Source organism: Chiloscyllium punctatum, chromosome 16, assembly GCF_047496795.1.
Source record: "Chiloscyllium punctatum isolate Juve2018m chromosome 16, sChiPun1.3, whole genome shotgun sequence".
NCBI lineage: Eukaryota > Metazoa > Chordata > Chondrichthyes > Orectolobiformes > Hemiscylliidae > Chiloscyllium > Chiloscyllium punctatum.
Genome location: NC_092754.1, coordinates 11,526,956 through 11,551,963, shown reverse-complemented (window position 1 = coordinate 11,551,963; position 25,008 = coordinate 11,526,956). Strand labels below are relative to the sequence as shown.

Below are 25,008 nucleotides of genomic sequence, written 5' to 3'. Positions count from 1 at the left end.
GTGTCGCAACCACTGAGCCAGGAGGCACATGTGCAAGCCCCACTAAACCTCTGCACATTTAAGAATAGGTTTTGCTGGAGAGACACAGCAGGTCTGGCACGCTAAGCCTTGTTGTCACATGGCCTCCTACTATTAATAACCCATTGTCAGCCACTAACAGTCCCCCAGTAGCAGCTATTGATTCTCCCAGGCTGACATTCACCCATTCCTTTTGCCCAACTGTTTTCTCTCTCTCTGTGAGCTCCATCCTATGGTTGACTCCTACCTGCAGCCCCTCGCCCTCTCCCCCCCCCCCCCATCTTCAGCATTTCCCAACTACAATCACTTCTGAAGAAGGGTCACTGGACCCGAAACGCCCACTCTGCTTTCTCTCAACAGACGCTGCCAGACCTGCTGAGTTTCTCCAGCTATTTCTGCTTTTGTTTTGGATTTGCAACATCCACAGACGTTTTTGGTCTTGTTGTTCACAACCAACTATTGGTAAAAGGCAATTAAATGAAACAAAATTGAACTTAGCCGCATTTAGAGTCTTGCCTCTAACTGGCTCTTGATGAGTCTCTGTAAATTCCAGGCAGTTTCTGATAAGTGTAGCGTTTCTCGATTCCCACACCGTTTCCCAACCTGGTGCCGCCTCCCTCTCTCTCTCTCTCTCTCATGGATTATTCAAATCTCCTGTCATTAAATATTCACCATGGTTCAGCCCAGTGGGATTTGTAAAGGAGCAGGCGGCAGTGTAAAATAGTCACGCCAAAGAAAGTGAAAGAGGTCAAGACAATCCGGGAATAAATGATTTGAGGAAGGGAAGCCTCCTAAAATGGTTTTGGACCGCTCGCTGGTTGCAGCGAAGAACGGGGACCTGCTGGTGCTGCAGGAATTACAGAGAAAGGGCTTGATCCAGGAGAGGGTCACCGACCATCTCGGAGCGTCCCCGGTCCACCACGCCGCCCGATGCGGCAAACTGAGCGCCTTGAAATTCCTGGTGGAAGAGGCGAAGTTACCCGGCAACAAGAAAGCCAAGAACGGGGCAACTCCGGCGCACGATGCGGCGGCCACCGGGAATTTGCTCTGTCTGCAGTGGCTGCTCGCTTCGGGGGGCTGCAACACCCAGGTAGACGGGGCCAACAGGGGAGGGGGGTGGGGGGTGTTGGTGGGGAGAGAAGGCTTGGATCAGCCGGGCATGAACCGGGGAGGGGAGCAATGAGAAGGGGTAGCACCAGGGGGAAATACAGTGGAAACTGAGGCAGCAGTGGGGGGGTGAATGGGATTGGAGCCAGGGCAAAGGTGAAGTATCTGGGCCAGTGGGGCTGTGGAGTGGGGCAATAGGGTGTCGATACAGTCATAGTAAAGTTGGAGTGGAAAATGGAAGGGGCATCAAGGGTTGAAAACTGATTCCAGGAATAAGGCTCACTGGGTGAGGAAATGTCCTCCAAACTTTTTTCCGAAATGTTGCCATCATATTGTACTAACTTTTTTTTATTGCAATGATAATCTATTGACAGGAATAAATCCCTTCTGGTGTCCTCAAAGTTTCCCGTGAATAGTAGCAAAATCATATACAGGGCAAGGACCAATTGTGGTGATTTATATCCAACCGCCAAATTAGATGTACAGAGTTTCATGTGCATCGTGATAATTTTAACTGTTACCAACACGTTTTCTCAAAATGCACTGAGTAGAGGTGAACTATGTCCTGATGGAGCCTTTGTGAACTTCAGAGTTACAAACATCAGAAGTTGGATAGTTATTCCCCGATCTCCATTTAATCTGATTTTGCCTTGTAAAGTACAAAAAAACCACAAGATTTTTCATAAGATTGAAACTTCTGGACTTTGTTGTCACAACTAAGCCCCTTATGCTGCAATGGAAAATGGGAAAAGCTAAGGAACCGTTCACTTATATTCTTCATATTATTGTCTGCTGCTTTCAGTCTTGATGTTTTATTCACCTGCATTTCACTGATGCAAAACAGAGGAGTGCAGATGCTGGAAACCAGAGTTTAGATTAGAGTGGTGCTGGAAAAGCTTAGCAGGTCAGGCAGCATCCAAGGAGCAGGAAAATTGACATTTCGGGCAGAAACCCTGATGAAACGTCGATTTTCCTGCTCCTCGGATGCTGCCTGACCTGCTGTGCTTTTCCAGCACCACTCTGACCTAAACCCTGCATTTCACTGATGTTTGGAGTATTTGCTTGTGTGTTACATTTTTCTATGTTAATTCAACATCTCACTTTATATCTTCTTTCTATCCTGTTAATCTCCATTGCAATCCTCTGCTCTGGTGAACTGAATTGCTGTGGTCCCCATGTGAGTCCTCCAACTCCCCTGTAAATTATTTCCTTCTTCCTGTCATGTTCCTTATTGATGTGCCTCTATCTTTCTAACAATGAATCGTTTTCCTATATCTTTTGCAATTTCCCTCTACTTTTTCATTTTCTCTGTGAACTTTCCGTTTGCCTTTCTGACATGTTTTTATCTTCATGCCTCTATTATTTTCTAATTTCTCTATCTTTTATCATTTATTCCCACCTTTTTCTCACAGCTAAGATGGCTTGAGGAGAATGACTAATGTTAAATTGGACAATTTAAAGAAAACACTCTTAGTCGAAGAATATGCAATGGTTATGAACTACATCGAATAACTTCATGTTGCCAACATAGAGCCGACCATTCAGCCCAACTAATCCATGCTGGTGTTCCTGTTCCTTCCAAATCTCCTCTCTCCTTGTTTAACCCAACAAAATATCCTGTTCTTTTCCACCTTAAGATGCTTATCCAGTTTGCACTTAAATGCATTTATGCTTTTCACCTTTTCTAGTCCATTGCAGTACCAAGTTCAACATTCTAACTAGTTGGATTTAATGTATACTTAAATGCTTGTTGTTAAGAGCTTTAAATATAAAATCTTTTCCTCATCAATTCTTAAGTGATACACACATCTCATCATTATGAATGAGATTTACAGAGGAATCAGACTTCCAGCCTCTTACACACATTTTCCACATTCCCTGGGGCACTAAGACATCTGAAAGTTACTGCTGTTGGTTTAAAAAAACTTCAGCTTTAATTTTCAGCCCTCTCTTAAAAATAATGCTACGAGCTCTCCCGACCCTGTTCTGTTCGGAACTACTTTTTGAAGAGGTGAGGGTTGCAACCTGCATACAGCAAGTACCCAATCCATCTTGTTAATGGCCACAAGGAAAATGCAAAAGGTTGGGCAGGTTGGGCTGGCCCTCTGAGCTTTTCTGGGTGCAGCAGGAACCAAAGACCATCCATTGGAGGAATTGCCTTACCCCCTCACCCAAACTCCAACCCCCAAAACCTGGTGTAAAAATTAATTTTAATTTAGACTAAGAGATTGGAGAGAGGGTATCTCTAATTTGAAGTGCCTTTTTCCTTATTCACCTTTCATTATGTCCTTCAAGCTGAAAGGCTGGTGAGTGACCATCCAGCCCTGAGAGTCTACCTATGGTCTTTGAGTGGGTTGCGAGCTGGCCATCCCAGGAAAAATCAGTACCATTGTTTCCTGCACAGCATGCTTTCTGACTCATATTTTAATCTGACATTAGGGTTCAGAAGCTCAAAGGAACAATCCTGCTCTGAGTGTGCTTGTAACAGATTTCTTTCTGTGTTGTTCTTAAAGTAGGATTAAGTCCTTTACAATTGGTTTAGTTACAAAACAGCAGCGATTCAGAATTAGTAAAAGTGCCTGAGTTTAAACATTGGTCTTTTGTGCCTGGGGCCAAAACTCAGCTGTTTTTATGAAACTAAAAATTCCTTCTTCCACTGCCGTAAGGAGAAAGGAATATTGTTTTTGGGATGGTCCTATTGTACAAATCTGAACTGCTTCAGTGACAAATTGATTATGCCCATGGGATGGCTGTTGTGGGAAACAGAGTTTTCACACTGGAACTGGATGGGGTGGTGATCTCCACTTGGTGCTGAAGACCAACAAATTGTCCAGAACTCTCCTTACCACCCCCCTCCCCCACCAAAAAAAAGCCACCCATCCAATAGCTTTTAAGGCAGTGGGGAGTTGTTTCTGTCAAATTTGAGGGGATACGGAACAAACACAGAATGTTGGAGAACCTCAGCAGGTCATAGAGTCATATAGCATGGCAACCTACTCCTCAGTCCAACCAGTCCATGCTGACCATGATTCCAAACTAAATTAGTCCCATCCGCCTGCACTTGGCCATTTTCCCTACAAATACTTCTTATTAATGTACTTGTCCAAATGTATTTTAAAATTGTAATTGTACCTGCATCCACCACTTCCTTTGGATGTTCAATCCACACATGGATCACTCGCTGTGTAAGACAAAAAAAAATTGCTCCATGTCTTTTTAAAATCTTTCTCATCTCGCCTTAAAAATATGCCAAGTTTTGAAATCCTTGCCTTTCACCTTATTTATACCCTTCATGATTTTGGAAATCTCTATAAGGTTACCTCTCAACCTCCTTCGCTCCAATGAAAAAAGTCCCAGCCTATTCAGCCTCTCCCTAAAACTCAAACCTTCCAATCCTGGTAACATCCTGGTGAATCTTTTCTGGATCCCCTCCTTAGTAATATCCTTCCTATAACAGGGCGACCAGAACTGGACACAGTACTCCGGAGGAGGCTTGACCAACACCCTGTACAACCTCAACATGATGTCCCAACTCGACACTTGAAAGTCTGAGCAATGAAGACAAGCATGCTAAAGGCCTTCTTAACCACCCTGTCTACCTGTGATGCAAATTTCTAAGAATTAGTACTTGAACCCCTAGGTCTCTCTGTTCTAGAGCACCACCCAAGACTCTACTTTTAATTGTATAAGTCCTGCCATTGTTTGTTTGACTAAGATGCAGTACCTCGCATTTATCCAAATTAAACTCTATCAGCCACTCTGGCAGTTCCGACATCATCTGTGAAGAGAGAAACAGTTAACGTTTCGAGTCTGAAGAAGAGTAATATTGGGGTCAAAATATAAACTCTGTTTCTCTCTCCACAGATGCTGGAGTTTCTCCAGCATTCTGTTGTTTGTCTTCAGATTTGCAGCATCTGTAAGTTTTCTTGAGAGAGCATGAAACCATGATAGGTACATAGCGTTAAGGTACATGACCTGTACGGGGCGGAGAAAGAAACTCAAAGGGCTGAATAGCCTATTCCTCTTTTCTACCAGCTTTAATTTGCACCAAACCTGTCCTTGGGGTGTTTGATGCTGACACTGAGCGATTCCAATACAAAAGCATTCTGTTTCTCAATAGCAACATTCCCTCAGCTTAGCAAAAAAGACACCAAGCAGACCTCAAGGAAAGAAGACATTAAAGGGGAGATGAGAAAATAATTGGGGAAAGTGAAGCACAATGGGACAGATCTATCCTTTCGAATCATATCTTCAAATCTCAGCTGGAGTTGTATTTTCACTAGTTGTTGAGATACTATGTGAATAGTATTTAGACAGTGGAAGTTAACGTGCTTAATTTATTACTCATTCAGCATCTTAAGGCAGTGTGAGACATGCACATTAGTGCAGTTGGGATTGAAGTATGTTTCTCAGCCTTTGTTCTATCTTTGTCCCGACCTGGGTGACTCCCGTGAAGGACATGTGATATTCTTCAGTGTTATCACCATTCACCATAGTGTGCATGAGGAAGGGAGAGTAAAGGGAAATGAAACAGAAAAGTTTAACTTACAGAATAGATATATATTTTTAAATCTCATTTTATGGCACTTTGTACACCTCAGTTTTATTGGGTCAGACATAAAAATGACTTGTTTTTATAAAGCGTCTTTCACAATCTTGGGATGTCCTAAAATAGTCAATTAGAAACTTAGGCGAAGTAGTTGGTGTTGTAAAATGCCATTGGCCCAGTAGCCAATGTGTGCACAGCCAATTCCTACAAAAAAAATGTGATAATTGCCAGATATTCTGCTTTGTTGATTTTGGTGGAGGCTTAATTGTTGACCAGAACGCTGGGGTTAATCTGCTCTTCCCCAGTGTACTGTAATGGGATCTTTCACATCCACCATGGATAGAAGCCAGGGCCTTAGTTTACATTCTCATCTGATAGTCAGTACTCCCTCGGTATTGGAGGTGGGAGTGCAGGCCCCAAACACAGCCTCAGGTTTCCAGAGTGGGGCACAGCCTGATCACCTTTTGTGTCAAAGTTTAGAGCATCACTGACTGAGCCATGGATGACAGATTTATTTTGTAGTTTGGAATTATTGACAATTATAACTGTTTCTGCATGATTTATGTGATGGCAGCAAAGTCACAAACACGCTAATATAAGCAAAATGAGTTCTGTGCCATCTTCAGGGGTAGACTGCTGCTGGTCAGCAGCTGTTGACCTTTCATCTGGGAATAAGAGTTGTGCCAATCTGCAGGTCTATCCACAATAGCAATGCAGCATTGTATGCTGTTCCTTGTTGCTCCTGTGCTGATAATATGCAAAAGCAACAAGCATGGAATCCCTACAGTGTGGAACGAAGCCATTCAGCCCAATGAGTCCACACCAATTTGTCAAAGAGCATCCTATCCAGATTCACACCCTTACCCTATAACCCTGCATTTCCCATGGTCAATCCACCTAACCTACATATCCCTGGACAATTTAGCACAGCCCATCCACCTAACCTGCACATCTTTGTGGGACAAAAACAGAGCACACAGAGGAAACCCACGCAGACACAGGAAGAATGTGCAAACTCCACACAGATAGTTATCCAAGGCTGGAATTGAACCTGGATCCCTAGTGCTGTGAGCCAGGAGTGCAAATGCCTCAGTTGCAGCAGGGCCTGTGGTCTTTATAGATAAAAGTGTTTTGAACATTTAGATGCCAATCATGCCACTCTTGCTGTTGAAAATGGCCAGTAATATGTAAGGACAGTATAAATGTATGGCACAGGAAGGGTAATGATTCAGCTGCAAAGTGTGTGGGATTGATTGTAATTTATTTTCCCTATTGAATAGACTTGATGGGCTGAAGGTCTTTCTCCCATTCCCATTGTAGTCTGCTCAATGTAGCTAGTGAAAGCAACAATAGTGACTGCTTACCTGTTGTGCCTGGAACACTTTTTAGATTTCACAACATATTTTGTTATTGAAATCCCAATGGGATATTATGACTTCGCTCGATTAGAAGCAGTGCGGCCTACACATAAAACACATGACAAACCTCTCCGTAACTCAGTCGGACTGAAAACATAATTGTCGCAAGGTTTTTCTTTTTACAGTGCAAAGTGCTGGAATATTGCACAATTGGAGATGGTATTTCTCTTCAGCAGAGGATCCAATTTCCCCCACAGCTGAACTTTAAAGATCCCAGTTCTTATTTATAAAACAAATTATGAAATATAGAAACAATATGAATATAGAAAAATCAATATTTATTCCTCAACCTACATCTAAACCAAACTCAGTGCCTTTTAGGGGTGGACAACAAATCTGGCCAAGCCGTCAAGGCTCACATCGCACAGTTAAATACATTCTTAAAAACTTAAAGCAAATTTTATCATCGTGATCTTGTTTGTGGGAGCTTGGTGTGCCCAACATGGTTCCTCTGTTTCCTGTAATACAACTATCATTCCAAGCCTTTCTTTCAACGTCTTTATCTCCTATTAACAGATGTATAATGACTGGAAAACTGTAACAATATATGGTGTATAAGATTGAGGACACAGAAAAGGACAGGTACCGAAAGAACTATGGATGCTGTAAATCAGGGACAAGAATAGTAATTGTTGGAAAAGCTCAGCATCTGTGAAGAGAAATCAAAGTTAATGTTTTAGATTGAGTGACACTTCCGTAAAAAAAATGATAATACTGTCATGATTAGTCAGAATGACAGAGTAGACCACAAGGGATGAATGACTTACTCCTAAGCTGAGAACAGGCTAGACATTTTACCCACTGGCAGCACATATCTGGAAATTGAGTTTCTTTATTCAATGAAGGAAATCATAGGCAAGTGTAACCACAAATTCATACTGGGTAAGGCTTTACTTGTGGGGATTGTGTACTGGAGAAATCAGCTTTCATATCTGTAGTTTCTGTTGGAAATCAATCCTGAGTCAGGGCTGTAAGCTTTCAGTGGCAGGGCCAATTTAAGAACTGGTACTACATCAATAAGAAAAAAAATGAGATTGCATTTATGTAGCGTCTTTTATAAACTCAGGAAACCCTTGAGGGTTTGCAATTGTTGAAATATTGTTAAAGTGTAATTATTGTTGTAGTATTTACAGAAGTTAAAATTTGATCCAGTAATCTGTTTATCATGATGTTGGATGAGGGATAAATATTGGTCAGAATACTGGGGAGAACTCCCTAATTTCCTATGGAATGATGCCAAGCAATGCTTAATACCACTTGATAGGGCAGATAGAGCCTTTGTTTAAGGTCTCATCTGAATGATTGGCACTCCTTTGTGGTCAGTGCAGATTACGTTCTCAAGGTTGTTGAAGCCAAGGATGAAATACTGGAGCAATTTCACAGCCTCCTTGGTGCATGTTCACGCTCAACATGAAAGCTTACAGAGAAACCATTAAGAGAGCAGGAAAATTAGAGAGTAGGAAAAATGCATAAGGAATCTGACCATCATCTGGGAGATATTGCAATTTGTTTCATGTGCATAGTTATTTAATAAGCATCAGAAAACACCAGAATATTGCTCCCATGAAATTAACATTTATACTTGTTGCTGACGTCATTGGAATTGTTGAGAGATTCCCCTGGGATCAAATGGCAAACACATGACTAATTGGAATCTATTTGAGGTCTTGTCAAGATCTTAATGATATTTTTACATGTTTTCATTTGAGTTCCATATGTCCGGGTGCACTGACTAGTTTTTTACAAAAAAAAACCAAATAATTGCTGATGCTGGAAGTCAGAGAGAAAAACAGAAAAAACAGAAAACAGGAAAACTCAGCAGGTCTGACAGCATCTGTGGAGAGAAAGCAGAGTCAATGTTTTGAGTCTAGTGACCCTTCTTCAGAGTGGCTTATTACAACATTGCCAGATGAGGCAGGAATGCCAGAAAGTTAAATATTGTAACTGACTTGTTCCAAAAAAAATTAACAGGTTTTGATTTGTTATTGTCTCACAAATTATTTGAGTTAGAGAATCAATTTAATCTTTTAACTTGTTGAAAACTCACCACTTTTGAGAAAAAATGTAATAAAAGGAATAAAATTTACTGTATAATCCTAGCTCATTTAACTATATGTCCAAGTGGTTACCCCATAGAGTTGGGTAGGTGTTGGTGATGAGAGTGTGCATGAAGTAATGTTTGTGCCATTATGACTGAGAAACGTCTGTTTGCACACTTGAACTATTGAATTTAAGATGTTTGGCTCACTGGGGTTCAGCTAGCTCAGTTGGTTGGCTGGCTGGTTTGCGAAGCAGAGTACGTCAGCAGCGTGGGCTCCATTCCCACACTGTTTGAGGTTACCATGAAGAACTTTCCTTCTTAATCTCCCCTCCTGCCTGTGGCGACCCTTGGCTTAAACCACCATCAGGGTTCTGTAATTAGAGAGCTTTGGTAAGACTGTGGTTTCTCAATAGCACTAACCAGCATATGTGTAGTGCCTTTAAGACAGTGTTGTTCCAACGATGAGCTTGTGGGGTAGTTTAAGAGTAATTAAGAGTAAACACAGTGAGTGATCTATTTACAATTACTAATACATGGTCAAACTAGCATATCAGCAAAAGCAATAACTCCGCTTATAAAAATGGATATGCCCAAAGTTAATTTTGAAGACAAATAAGACAAGTATTTATGTGGCAAAGTTCATGATCATCAGAAGTTCCAGAATGCTTTACAGCCATTGAAATACCTTTTGCAATATAGCCACTGTGGAAATGTAGAAAATGTGGCACCTAATATGTGTACAGCAAACTCGCTCAACAGTGTGATAAATGACAAATAATCAGAATGTTGGTTGAGGGATAATATTGGCCAGGACACTGAGGAATATTTACCTGCTTTTTGTAAGGGGATCAAGGGTTACAGGGAGAAGGCAGGTTGAGAAAAATAATCGATGGGGCAAGTGCCAGGAATCACCTGAGAGGACAGATGGGAGCCGTAGGTTAACACCTAGCACCTCTGAAAATACTGCACTCCATTAGAGTGTTAGCTTCACTTATTATATTCAAGTGACATTTGAAATCACAACCTTCAGATTCAGAGGCAAAAAATGCCACCAACTGAGCAATGCCTGAAAGACAAAGCCATTTTAAAAATAGGGGGTAATATTTCAAAATTGCTCGAAACAGTCTAAGACTTACTTCATTTTAATGAATGGCGTATCGTCAGAATTGAAGTATAATGCTTTGGCTTTTTGCTTCTGCTCATTTGACTGAGTGATGAAGAGCTACCAGGCATGAGTTGTACATTTGCTTTGTGTAATCCAGCAATAAACAGCTGCAGTGTTACAGCAGATTTAGAGGCATCTATATTTAGTTAAAGTGGATTACAGTCGATGCAACAGTATAGCATCAGCATATTGGTAGACGAGAGAGCACATCTAGGTAGTGGAGTATGGGCGTTTTAATACAATAGCATGCCCAATAAACACTGAGTTTGTATGTGTCTACATGTGCATGTGTCTACAGTGCTTGTGGAAGAGTTGTGAATTTAAGGTGGGGCACAGTTACAGTGTGGGATGTTGTGCCAGGTGCTGTTAGATATCATACCCTCCAATTCAATGGCCTTATCTCTAAAGCCCTCTGAGGTGGTTTGCTTTCGTAACAACATCGCATTTACAGTGTAAATGCAGCCTGGATCTAGTGTTATGGACTGACTTGTCAGCAGCAGGGAGCTGAGTGCAAGTGCCCTGAGGATCTAGTAATTGGTACTGAGTGATAGGGCCTGTAGAACATGGTCAGGGAGAATACCTGGACTACATTGTCAGATTGCTCAGAGGATGTGATCATTCTTACTGAGTGGCTGTGGGTGAGGTTGCCTGGAGATGTAATAACTGATACTGAGTGGTACTAAGTGAGGTCCCAGAGGATGTCGTCAGTGAGAGCCCCAGGATGACGTTGGAATTAGTATTAGCCACTTTGGTTAGTACTGAATTGGCTCTTGACCTCTAATTTATGTTCCAAGTTTCTGCTTCGGATGCAATCAAGAAATTACACTCAAAGTGCACCAAACATTACTGTGGCTGTGTAGCAGTTCGGGCTTTCAATAAGATTAATACAAGTTATCACAAATGTAATCTTTTCCATTAATCAGTGTACCAGAACACTATTATTTCATTTTTTCCATGATAAAATATTCCTTAGTGTATTTAAGATTGGTAGCTGGGTGCAGTTTTATCAGTGTGGCTGAAAATGAACTTATCACCAAAATAAATATTTTCAAAGGAGTGTCCAATCTTTATAATCTGAATTAAAATTGCTGACTTTTTCAAAAGAAAAATATTCTCAGGATGTGCTGAGCCACCATCTGTTGCTATTTCCTAATTGAGCTTCTAAAGGTGGGTTATCTGTGGGCGGTGGTATTCCACTTTAACAACCTACACTGTACAGTTTAACAGTTAAACTAGTGTACACTAATCAGTTTACTCAGCAAAGTAAGTAAACACACCTACTATCTATAGAAGATTTTAAAAAGTATTTCCAAACTGGCACAGTTGGTGGAATCTAGTGATATTGACCTGCAGGTGGGGCCAGTTCTGTAGTAAAGCCTTGTTGAAGCACATTGAATATTACATCAATACCATGGAAGGTCTATGCAAGTAACTTTGGTTGTAGCTCAATTACATTTAGAATTCCACATCTTTAGTTCAACCAATTTTGCATAGATCATGTTGATATAACTGGAATAAATGATGGATGCTCCATCCCTTGAGATTCTGCTACTCACTGACACTAAATTTCAGAATGTGATTGTACCAATATATTGTTTCTGGAGGTCTTTGTGAGTTGGTGATAATATCTTTACTGGATTAGTGGTGCTGGAAGAGCATAGCAGTTCAGGCAGCATCCAACGAGCAGTGAAATTGACGTTTCGGGCAAAAGCCCTTCATCAGGAATAAAGGCAGAGAGCCTGAAGCGTGGAGAGACAAGCCAGAGGAGGGTGGGGGTGGGGAGAGAGTAGCATAGAGTACAATGGGTGAGTGGGGGAGGAGATGAAGGTGATAGGTCAAGGAGGAGAGGGTGGAGTGGATAGGTGGAAAAGAAGATAGGCAGGTCGGACAAGTCCGGACAAGTCAAGGAGACAGTGCTGAGCTGGAAGTTTGAAACTAGGATGAGGTGGGGGAAGGAGAAATGAGGAAGCTGTTGAAGTCCACATTGATGCCCTGGGGTTGAAGTGTTCCGAGGCGGAAGATGAGGCGTTCTTCCTCCAGGCGTCTGGTGGTGAGGGAGCGGCGGTGAAGGAGGCCCAGGACCTCCATGTCCTCGGCAGAGTGGGAGGGGGAGTTGAAATGTTGGGCCACGGGGTGGTTTGGTTGATTGGTGCGGGTGTCTCGGAGATGTTCCCTAAAGCGCTCTGCTAGGAGACGCCCAGATAATATCTTTACCTCTGGGCCAGAAGCTCCAGGTTCGAGACTTGCCTCAGGAATTGAATACCTTGAATACAGTGTGTCATATTGTGACAAAACAGGCTATTTATTAATGTTTAAATCCTTCTGACATACCTGTGGCAAGAGGTAAGACTGAGAGACTTTCCAGGTCAGCCAGAACTCTGTAATAGCTGCAGCACAACAGCGACTGTACATGCAAGTTCTTGTCAAGAGTCATACAGCACGGAAACAGACCCTTCAGCACAACCAGTCCATGCTGACCATAATCCCAAACTAAACTGGTCCAACCTGCCTGTTTTTGGCCCAAATCCTTCAGATTCATGTACTTAATATGTTAAGGGGAACAAAGAAATGGCAGAAGAATTGAATTGGTACTTCAGATCTGAGTTCACTGGGGAAGACACAAGCAATCTCCCTGAGGTAACAGTGGCTGAAGGACCTGAATTTAATGGAATTTATATTTGCCAAGAATTGGTGTTAGAGAGACTGTTAGGTCTGAAGGTTGATAAGTCCCCGGGGCCTGATGGTCTACATCCCAGGGTACTGAAGGAGGTGGCTTGAGAAATTGTGGATGCGTTGGTGATTATTTTCCAGAGTTTAATAGATTCGGGATCAGTTCCTGCGGATTGGAGGGTGGCTAATGTTGTACCACTTTTTAAGAAAGGTGGGAGAGGGAAAGCAGGAAATTATAGACCAGTTAGTCTGACCTCAGTGATGGGAAAGATGCTGGAGTCTATTATAAAGGATGAAATTACGACACATCTGGATAGTAGTAGTAACAGGATAGGTCAGAGTCAGCATGGATTTATGAAGGGGAAATCATGCTTGACTAATCTTCTGGAATTTTTTGAGGATGTAACTCTGAAGATGGACGAGGGAGATCCAGTAGATGTAGTGTACCTGGACTTTCAGAAAGCTTTTGATAAAGTCCCACATAGGAGGTTAGTGAGCAAAATTAGGGCGCATGGTATTGGGGGAAAAGTACTAACCTGGAATGAAAATTGGTTGGCTGACAGGAAACAAAGAGTAGTGATAAACGACTCCATTTCGGAATGGCAGGCAGTGACTAGTGGGGTACCGCGGGGATCAGTGCTGGGACCGCAGCTTTTTACAATATATGTTAATGATATAGAAGATGGTATTAGTAATAACATTAGCAAATTTGCTGATGATACTAAGCTGGGTGGCAGGGTGAAATGTGAGGAGGATGTTAGGAGATTACAGGGTGACCTGGACAGGTTAGGTGAGTGGTCAGATGTATGGCAGATGCAGTTTAATGTGGATAAATATATGGTTATCCACTTTGGTGGCAAGAACAGGAAGGCAGATTACTATCTAAATGGAATCAATTTAGGTAAATGGGCAGTACAGAGAGATCTGGGTATTCTTGTACACCAGTCAATGAAGGTAAGCATGTAGGTACAGCAGGTAGTGAAGAAGGCTAATAGCATGCTGGCCTTCATAACAAGAAGGATTGAGTATAGAAGCAAGAGGTTCTTCTGCAGCTGTACAGGGCCCTGGTGAGACCACACCTGGAGTATTGTGTGCAGTTCTGGTCTCCAAATTTGAGGAAAGGCATTCTGGCTATTGAGGGTAGGTTCACAAGGTCAATTCCTAGAATGGTGGGACTACCTTATGCGGAAAGACTGGAGCGACTGGGCTTGTATACCCTTGAGTTTAGAAGACTGAGAGGGGATCTGATTGAGACATATAAGATTATTAAAGGATTGGACACTCGGGAGGCAGGAAACATGTTTCTGCTAATGGGTGAGTGCCGAAAAGGACACAACTTAAAAATACGGGGTAGACCATTTAGGACAGAGATGAGGAGAAACTTCTTCACTCAGAGAGTGGTGGCTGTATGGAATGCTCTGCCCCAGAGGGTAGTGTAGGCCCAGTCTCTGGATTCATTTAAGAAAGAGTTGGATAGAGCTCTCAAGGATAGTGGAATCAAGGGTTATGGAGATAAGGCAGGAACAGGATACTGATTAAGGATGATCTGTGGAAAAAAATTACCCCTCATGTTTTTTTAAATCTCTGTCCTCTGACTTTAAAATATGCCTGCAAGTCTTGAAATCTCCCACCCTCAGGAAAAGACATCTACCATTAACACTATCTGTATCTCTTCTGATCTTATAAACCTCCAACTTGAACTGCTGTCATCCTTGCTATGAGGGGAGAGCCCTAATTCTGTGTCTCACATTTTTTGCATGCTTTCCTACTGTTTTACTACAATTTTCAAAAGCAAGTTCAATGCTTGCTTCCTTGACGATGCTTTCAATGACCTCTTCGAAAGACTGGGAGTGGAGGAGGCAACTATTCATCATCATTGAAGTTGCCAGCCTGTGAGAAGTATTGTGCTGTGGATGTGGAGCCTATGAGAACTTGAAATATCAAAAATTATCTGTTGTCACAAAAAGTGATATTGCTAGAGAAACTTGGCAGATCTGACAGCATCTGTAGTGAGAAATCAGAGTTAGTCCAGTGACCCTTCTTCAGAACAATGGATTCAAAACACTTACCCTGTCTCTCTCTGACTTCACAGGTGCTGCCAGACCTGCTGAATTTCTTCACAATTTCTGTCTTTGTTTCAGATCTTCAGTTTCTTGTTTTATTTTGACGTATCTTTTGTAAGCTTGTTATGGCCACAAGTGAGGGAAGATTGTTTATTGTCAGGCATAAGCTTTGTTCATAAAATTTATAAAGGTCCATTATATAACACTGGGAGGGCAATGGCCCAGTGGTATTATCACTAGAATATTCATCGACAGACCCAGATAATGTTCCGGGGACCTGAGTTCAATCCCATCCATAACAGGTGGTGAAATGTGAGCTTAGTTTTTAAAAAATTCTGATTAAGAGTCTTATGATGACCATCAAACTGTTGATGTCAGGAAAAAATTATCTGGTTCGCTAATATCCATTCGGGAAAGAAATGTGTTTGACTCTTAAGTGGCCTTTGGGCATTCAGGTATGGGCAATAAATACTGGTCTTGCCAGTGACATCCAAATTTTGTGAATGAACTTTTAAAAATTCAGATTTCCCTGTCATAAAGTGCAATTTCATACGTAGGTCACAATACACATTTACATTTTATGTCAATGTTCCTGGTGCATAAGGTTCAAGACGTTTTTACATAATTGTCAGCCCCTTGTTATGACAGGAGAGTATCTGCACAGTGATCGTTTCCCAACTGTGACAGCTGCCCCAAATCTCAGTGTCTCTCTGAGCTTGTAGTCCTCGACCTTGGAATGTGCCAGTCTGCAACATTTGGTCATCGATAGATCTTTGCACTGGAGACCAGCAAGTTTCACCAAGTCAATTGTCCTTCAGTAGCAGTTGAGGATACTGGCCCCTCAAGCACTGAGTCTTACATTACAGAGCTGTTTGGAATGAATCTCCTTAATCTTCTTTCAGATCTGCTTTGCAAAGGCTCATTTCAGGAGAAGGTGAATGACAGTCTCTTTCCTGACCATAGCTCAAGGGAACAAGAGAGAGGAGTCTCATTCTGTCAATTTACATTAGTCTCAGAAATGAAAGAATGCTATACTAATTGCCACAATGACATTTCTTAATTTCACTTAAAATTGGCTGCATGGACTGAGAATCTGTCAAAAGTACTGAAGTACTCAACATGCTTGGTGGGAATTATGAATATGGGAATCATGCCAGATAAAGAAAGCTGTACTGATTCATCCAAGATGTCTCACACAATTAGCTTCACAATATATGCACTCATTAACTCATCCATAACCATGGAAGCTCCAAAAAAAAGTCAGAATTCTGACCACTTTTAGGATGTGGTGGGGTGAAAGATTTTCGGAAATTCCTCTCCTACTCCATTTCAGTGATTGAAACTAGTCTGAGTGAACATGAAAATATCTTTTTAAAATTAAGTAGCCTTTGACTTAGCCAGAAAGAGGCCAGGACTTCTCTCAGGAATGAATGTGTGTAAGCTGTGCCTCAGTTGCTGGTGGACTTAATTCTAAATTACAAGGTTTCAGGTTCAAGTCTCACACCACGGCCTTGACCTAAAAACTCAAACCTTAATGCATCTGTTTTGGGTTAACAGCTTTGGAAAATTTCACCTTTTGGAAGAAATGTTAAACCAAGGCCTCACCTGTCTGCTTGGGAGGTGGATTATCTTAAAGAAGAGGAGCTAAGTTATTTCTGGTGTCCTGTTAATATTTATCCCTCAACCAAAACAGTCATCATCTCAGTCCTGTTTATGGGAGTTTGCTGAGTTCAAATTACTTTCTGTGCTTTCGACTTGATAATGTTTCAAAAAGAACTTCATTGAAATGTAAAGTGCTTTTAGACATCACATTTGCTGTATGAATGCAAGTCTTACTTTTCTTTTGAAGTAATTTATCAAAATACATGTCCACTCTATATTCACTAAACACTGGAAAAAAGAACCTTTTTCTGAGCTCTAACTTAGATCTGATCTCAATCAACTTTAAATAGTTGTCCTTATCCTTCTGAACCTATTTACAGTCGGTTCTGCTCTAATGTGGCAGTTCTGTTTTCGAGAAACCCTGTGTTAAAAGAACATTGCATAAAGCAGCACTAATTATACTAATGGGCCTGGAATCACATTGTAAACAATATGTGCTTTAAAAGTTTGTGTTATAGAAGCAGTGTCCCAATTCTTCAATCATGTGATAACGAATTCACATTATTGAAAGGTGCTCAAAGTTTGGTAGAAGATTTGTAGCTCGGGTGCTCGTTGTTGTGGTTCTGTTCGCTGAGCTGGGAATTTGTCTTGCAAACGTTTCGTCCCCTGTCTAGGTGACATCCTCAGTGCTTGGGAGCCTCCTGTGAAGCGCTTCTGTGCTGTTTCCTCCGGCATTTATAGTGGCCTGTCTCTGCCGCTTCCGGTTGTCAGTTCGAGCTGTCCACTGTAGTGGCCGGTATATTGGGTCCAGGTCGATGTGTTTGTTGATAGAGTCTGTGGATGAGTGCCATGCCTCTAGGAATTCCCTGGCTGTTCTCTGTTTGGCTTGCCCTATAATGGTAGTGTTGTCCCAGTCGAATTCATGTTGCTTGTCGTCTGTGTGTGTGGCTACTAAGGATAGCTGGTCGTGTCGTTACGTGGCTTGTTGGTGTTCGTGTATACGGATCGTTAACGGACAAACAGGAAGTCAGCAACATGAATTCGACTGGGACAACACTACCATTATAGGGCAAGCCAAACAGAGAACAGCCAGGGAATTCCTAGAGGCATGGCACTCATCCACAGACTCTATCAACAAACACATCGACCTGGACCCAATATACCGGCCACTACAGTGGACAGCTCGAACTGACAACCGGAAGCGGCAGAGACAGGCCACTATAAATGCCGGAGGAAACAGCACAGAAGCGCTTCACAGGAGGCTCCCAAGCACTGAGGATGTCACCTAGACAGGGGACGAAACGTTTGCAAGTCAAATTCCCAGCTCAGCGAACAGAACCACAACAACATTGAAAGGTGCGTTTGAGCAGAACGACCTGTAATTGGAATAAGCTGTGAACTCAACACAATCTGTTCTTTCCAACACCTTATAGATTTCTATAAAATCACCCCAAACTCTATATACCAGTCAGCTCTGATATAATGTGATAGTTCGTTCTCATGTGATCTCGCATTATAAGAAAATCACACAGTAGCCACCCTAATTAAACTAATGTGGCTGGAATTGCGTTATATCCAATACAAGTAGGGAAAGATCGCGTTCTACAAATAACAATCTAAATTTTTCAATGGCGTTTAAGCCAATTTGCATTGAAGAAACACATGTTATTGCAGAATCGGTTTATCCCCAAAGTGTAAAGTTCCTGCTTCTTTACTTTTTCCTTTATAACAATGATTCATCAATCTGGAAATTAATCTCGTGGCATTCCTTTGTATCCAAAGCTACAATACCTCTCACCATGTGAGAAGAACAAAAAAGGGCACAATACTCTAACAAGACCCTAGGTTACCATTTTGGAAATCGCTTTAAAATGTGATGTGGAGCTGAAAGACTGACAGGTTTTCTTTCTCAATTTCTGCAGGATAAAGACAGTTCCGGAGCTACGGTCCTCCATCTTGCTGCATGGTTTGGGCATCAGGATATCACAGATTGGTTATTGAAAGGTGGAGGCTGTGACCCAACAGCAGCAACAGACACCGGAGCTCTGCCTGTGCACTATGCTGCTGCCAAAGGTGACCTCCCATCATTACGACTGCTGCTTGGACACTGTCCCGAGTAAGTAATAGGGACGATTGTGCTTAGCTGACATAGTTACTTGATGCAGTATGATTGAGACAGATCCCTGGTTGCAATATTTGAGCAGCTATCTTTTGTGGAGAAGTGAGTGCAAGTGAAATTACTGGTATTTCGAGGATCCTTGAATTTTGGGATCCAATCAAATACCAATGGTCCACTATAGGATTCAGTGCAAGGAAAAGAAACATCAGCACAATAGCAGTTGTATATCTCTCAAGGCTGTTAATGCTCTTGTGGTCACCAATAGGCTTTCCTCCTCTTACACAGGACTTCATTTCTAGAGGTAGAGTGTTGAAAAGTGGGGAAGATATGCTAAACCAGTATTGAATCATGGGTGGACAATACTGAGAGCACTGCGTGCAGTATGACAGGATGTGGAGGCTTTGGAGATGGTGCAGAGTAGATTTACAAGAATGATACTTGAACTACGTGGGGTATACATATTGGGAAAGGATTGACAGACTAGCCTGTTTTTCTCTTGAAAATGTGAAGACTGAATGGTGATCTGATAGTTTTTTCCTAAATTCTGAGGAGTTTTTATGGAATATTTCTGTTGTGGGGAAAAGCATAAGGAGAAGCTTCAGTGTAAGATGGGCATGTCCTTAGTTCCTGCTCTGGGCATTGAGCTATGATGAGAGTGTGAGAAAAATCCTTCACCTGCTGTGCTCTGTAAGGAGTAGTCACATTATATTGTTGCTTGATTAAAATGAGTAATTTATTGTAAGAAAATCAAACTGACATTAAATTTTGAGTTAAGGTGGCAAAATAAATGCAATTGTTCCTTGCAATGAAATAGCAATAATCTGTTATCCAGGAAAATGGACTGCGAGAATTCTTTTGGAGATGTTGTGGACCCCAGCACTGTTGGTTCATCAGAAGGCTGTCAGTATGGAGCTTGTTCTGAACTTCTGTTGAATTTCCAATGACAGAGTGGGATTGGTCCAAGGAAATTTCTGACTATTACATTGTTAGACCCTTACCTTCGATATTTTCCTCTTTCATTTTCAAGACACAACTGAATAGATAATTGAAGGGAGGCAAAGTTTGTAGGTTTATAGAGGAAGAGCCGGGATTTGAGGAAATTGGACAGCCCTTTCAAGGAGCTGGTGAATTGAATAGCAAATTTAAAAAACAAACCCAAGGCTGAAAATCTTAGCAGGTCAAGCAGCATCCATGGGGAAGTTAAAAAATGTAAGTGGGTTTTACTCCTTCCTAGGGGTGGTAGGGTAGGTGGCAAAAAGGGCACTGCTGGGCTAACCCATTCACTTGCTGCTGCGTTCTGGGCTAAGTTCTGGGCAGCTTAGTGGTTTATTATCAACTGTTCTGAGTCCTGACCCCCACCGGCCCAATTACTCACCTTCACTGCAGGTGAGCAAGGGAGGCTGCTTCTCAGCAAGAAATCCAGGGCAATCTGCCTTTCAGTTTTAACAAAAAAATCATTCCTGGGATGTGGGCTTTGCTGGCTGGGCTCCATTTGCCCCAATCCTGAGGCAGCTGGGGGGCAGGGGAGTCTACATTGAGCACCAACCACCTTGTCTCTGAACACCTCTTCCCCCCAGTCTCCTGACCCAACTCTCACTATGACTGACCCATCCTGTGATCGCAAAAGAAACAAAACCTTTTCATTATTGCAACACAGGCCTCCAATGATGAACTCCAGGTCGAAGAGGCTACCAACCTCTGCTTGGCTGGTGCTTTCTGGGAGGTGGGATTTCTGTCTTGAGGGCTTCTCAGCCTTCCAGGGGCTAAGAGTCAGCTATTAAGAGTCCAATTAGAGTTTGATCCAGTTGTCATTCTTGCAGGTGTGATTGTTGGGTCAGTTACCACTGAAGACCCACATTGATTGCAGAAAGAGCTAAATCTAGCACAATCTTTAATTGACTCACATCCTTGTGTGCAGTTAAGACTGAGAGAGATTCCTGATCAGTAGGGGGATGAAGGGTTAGGGAGGAAGGATAGGAAAGTGGATGTGAGGACTGTTGGATCAGCCATGATCCTATTGAGCAGGTTTGAGGGGCTGAACAACCTGCTCCTGTTCCTATTTCTTAACATTTTATGGACCGACCGGCAATATTCTGCACTGTATAATCCTATGCTTCTAAGTTTGAAATCAAAAATCACCCCACAGTTGAGTCCCTGTTTCCTCTGAATCAGTTCATCTTTCACTGTCATGCAATTAGGTATTTGTAGCAACTGAGCTCCTGGTTAAACAGAAATCCCCGTTCCTTTATTTTGATTTATTGTACACCATCAGCAAGTTATAGAATAAACATTCAAGGTTAAGCATTGGTTATGTTTTGAGCTCTCCAACTACTCTATTAACCAGTGAACATGTAACAGATGTGTTTTATAAATCAACTTATTCATGGTTGAGTTAAATTTTTGACAGACGAGGAAGTCAGTGGTTTCAGGGTGCAGACATGTGACTGGAGCTGAGACCATACCCTGATCAACTATGTTAAAACAATGACTGCAGATGCTGGAAGCCAGATTCTGGATTAGTGGTGCTGGAAAAGCACAGCAGTTCAGGCAGCATCCGAGGAGCAGGAAAATCGACAGGCTGTATTCCTGATGAAGAGCTTTTGCCCGAAACCTCGATTTTACTGCTTCTTGGATGCTGCCTGAACTGTTGTGCTTTTCCAGCACCACTAATCCAGAACCTGATCAACTATGACCTTATTGAATAGTAGAGCAGACCCTAAGTTAGACCAAATGGACTACTTCTGCTCCTCAGTTTTGTTATGCATTTGGTTCAGGTGCCATTTTATGGATGAAAAATTGGAGCCAAAATGTTGAATTAAGTAAAGACGCATGTAAAATTTTTAATACAAACCTTGTATGATATTCACACATTAGGGGTGGCCACCTTGTAAATATCCTTCAACAAACCTGCCCAGAAATTCACTGCAAACATCAACAACATGGGTCAAGGTCAAGGAGGTCCTCAGTATATTTCCAAATTATTTTCCAAATTTAACTGAGTTGACACAACTGATCAATGTGCGTGAGAGAACAAGATGGTTGCTGTGTGCATCAGAGTGATGGGAGTGAGAAACATCACATCTTGATTGCATTCATGAGGGACAGGGATCAGACTGTTTGGGGAGATGGGAAAGGGAGATGGGAGAGCAGAATGTCTTTGTTTTTATTCATTTGTGGAATGTGGGAGCCACTGGCTGGACCAACATTTATTACCCATTCCTAGTTGCCCTTGAGAAGGCGCAGGTGAGCTGCCTTCTTGAACCACTGCAGTCCACTTGCTGTGGGTTGACCCACAATGCCATTAGGGAAGGAATTCCAGGATTTTGACCCAGAAACAGTGAAGAATGGTGATATGCTTCAAAGTCAGGATAGTGAGTGGCAGGGAGGGGAATTTGAAGATGCTGTTGTCCCCATATATCTGCTGCCCTTGTTCTTCAAGGTGGAAGCCATTGTGGGTTTAGAAGGTGCTCTCTGAGGATCTTTGGTGAATTTTGTAGGGCATCATGTAGATAGTACACACTGCTGCTGCTGAGCATTGGTGGTGGAAGGAGTAGATGCTTGTGAATGCTGTGCCAGTGAAGTGGACTGCTTTGTGCTGGATGCTGTCAATCTTCATGAGAGGTGTTGTGGCTGCATCGTACAGGCAAATGGAGAGTACTCCATCACACTCCTGACTTTTGCCATGTTGATGGTGGACAGGTTTTGAGGAATCAGGAAGTGAGTTACTCCCTGCTGTGATTCCTAGTCTCTGACCAGCTGTTGTAGCCACTGTGTTTATGTGGTGAGTCCAGTTGAGTTTCTGGTCAATGATAACCCCCAAAATATTGATAGCGGGGGATTCAGTGATGGTAACACGATTGGATATCAAGGGGCGGTGGTAGAATTGTCTCTTATTTGTGATGGTTTGTGCATGTGAGAGAGAGAGAAAAACTGCCAAGAATGTGCACATGTGAGGGAGAGAGGATGTGTAAGAGAGAGAGCATCATATGACTCTATAAGTGCAAGAAAAGCAGAGCAAGAAAATGCCATCTGTCATCAAACCAGAGAACTTTCTCACTTTGTGAAAATGGAGCACAAAGTGATTCGCAAACTCCCAAGTCAACAGCAACTTTTCTTGAAACACCTAGCTCTCTGTGATTTGTTATCAACAGGCATAGACTCTCAGGAAAATGGAACACATTCCTCTAAACATGGGAAGTCCTGGGAATGTTCTCAATAAGTTTGGATTTATTCATTCACACTGTAATTTGGCCCAGTCCCACTGAGTTATTTCTTGACTGATGAGAGACCTGTCTAGCATTCCTTTCTTTTGGGAAAAGCTCAAGCATGCATCTGATAAAAAATTGAGGTCGGATATTCCCTGTTCAAAGTGCGCCTGTGTGGACTTCTGAGAGATTTTGGTAAGGACCTCCCAAACTTGAGCGCTAAGTTTTGTAGAAATCCCAGAGATTTTCCAACTGTTTCTTTGGAGTTTCACTTTTCACTATGGATAAGCGATGGAATCCTTGTGAAAATTGTGGTGAACTTACATCTAATTACTACCTGTTCAGAAGATATCTTGGAATGGCTTTCCCTGCTAATTCCCCCTCTTTAGCCACTCCAATGACACCAGACACAGGATGAATTTCCTCTTTCATTTCTGTGGAATTTGACGTGGAATGCAAATCCTGGAGGGAAAAAAATCTTCCATCACTGTAGTAGATAGTAAAGGGTTGATAATCTAGTGTGGTACTAAGGACGTGCTGCACTGTCAGAGATATTGACTTTCAGGTAAGATGTTAAACTGAGACCCCATCTGCCCATCTCAAATAAAGGTAAGAGGCCCAAGAGCAATATTTGAAAGATCAGAAAGGGGAATTCCCTGTGGTATCTGGGCCATTTCTTATCCCACAACTAACTTCACTAAAACAGATTATTTAGTAACAATGGGAGAGGCAATGGCCTAGTGGCATTATTGCTAGAGTATTAAACCAGAAACTCAACTAATGTCTTGGGGACCTGAGTTCAAATCCTGCCATGGCAGATGGTTAAATTTAAATTCGATAAAGAATCTAGCATTAAGAGTCTAATGATGTCCATGAAACAATGTCAGAAAAAAAACCATCTGGTTCACTAATGCCCTTTGGGGAATGAAACTGCTGTCCTTACCTACATGTGACTCCAGACCCACGGCAATATGGTTAACTCTTCATGGCCTTCAGGATGATAAATGGTGGCCTAGCCAGAGATACCCACATTCTATGAGTGAATTAAAAAACAATCGCATTACCATTTCTGGGAGTCTACTGTGAGCAAATTTATCTTCTCTGTTACCCTGGTGACTGCACCCCAATCTGCTTCACTGGCTCAAGCACTTTGAGATGACCTCAGATTGTGTGAAGTCTTCCTTTGTGTCAGTTTGTGTGAAAGTTGTGGGCTACACAGCAATGAATACATAGCTCATAGAGACCCGAGAGAAATCCTGCCTTATTTGCTCATTCGGGGCTGCTCAAAGGCCAGTTTTATGCTAGGTCAGCACTCAGAGATTACTATGTGTAGTTGCCATTGACTACACACAACCCTGCTACATTCAACACATCACTGACTTCCAGATAGAAACAACTTCAGAGTTTCAGCACATCACCTCAGGAAGGAAAGAGTCAATGGGAATAACTCTTGTTATAGTAGAAACCAAACAGCATTGTTAATGACTTCCTGGACATCAATATTCCCACTGCTGCAGTCCAGTGCTGATTACTTTGTGATCAGCGGCTGCAGAACACTTGTGGTGTATGGTGATAACAGTACCGTCTTTGTTCATGCTTTAGTTATGTAAAGTGCTTAACGTTTCTGAGGGGACTGGGCTGTTTTAATGCAGGAGAGATCCAACTTTCTGACAGAACTGGAATCTACTGTAAAGGACTGAGGGAGGATGATTTCATTTCACAAACTGCTGACCTGATGAATAAGTAACTGATGCTTTATATCACAGCACTTTTATCTATCTTAAGGGTTCTCTGTAATGTACTTTTCTGTCCTTTTGTCAATAATTTAGTTTAGAATTATCTCGTTTGCAATAGTTTCTCAGCATTTCATTGTGTGTTTCCTACCTGTTAATCGTATCTCACACCTGATGTCAACTGTGTACAGCTTATACCTCAATGCAAACCAGTCGTGACCCTGAGATTACCAATTCTCACCCAACTCTGATTGAAAATTGTAGTCTTAATCTGAACTCCCATCCCTTCTCTCAACTCAGTGTGTAATCTTCTCTCCT

The 25,008-nt window shown here is 42.1% G+C and overlaps 1 protein-coding gene across 4 annotated transcripts in view; it reads left to right on the top strand.

Moving 5' to 3' along the window:
• Nucleotides 1-208: 208 nt before the first annotated feature.
• The window catches only part of espn (espin), a 175,092-nt gene continuing 150,292 nt past the window's right edge, over nucleotides 209-25,008 (top strand). For 2 of the 4 annotated variants that reach the window (XM_072586221.1, XM_072586219.1), the window contains exons 1-2: nucleotides 212-1,108; nucleotides 18,556-18,749. In XM_072586221.1, the coding sequence (XP_072442322.1) occupies nucleotides 815-1,108; nucleotides 18,556-18,749 (488 nt within the window). In that variant the 5' untranslated portion in view covers nucleotides 212-814. Of the gene's footprint in view, nucleotides 1,109-18,555; nucleotides 18,750-25,008 lie in introns of all 4 variants that reach the window. The other 2 variants (XM_072586222.1, XM_072586220.1) reach the window with 2 other exon arrangements.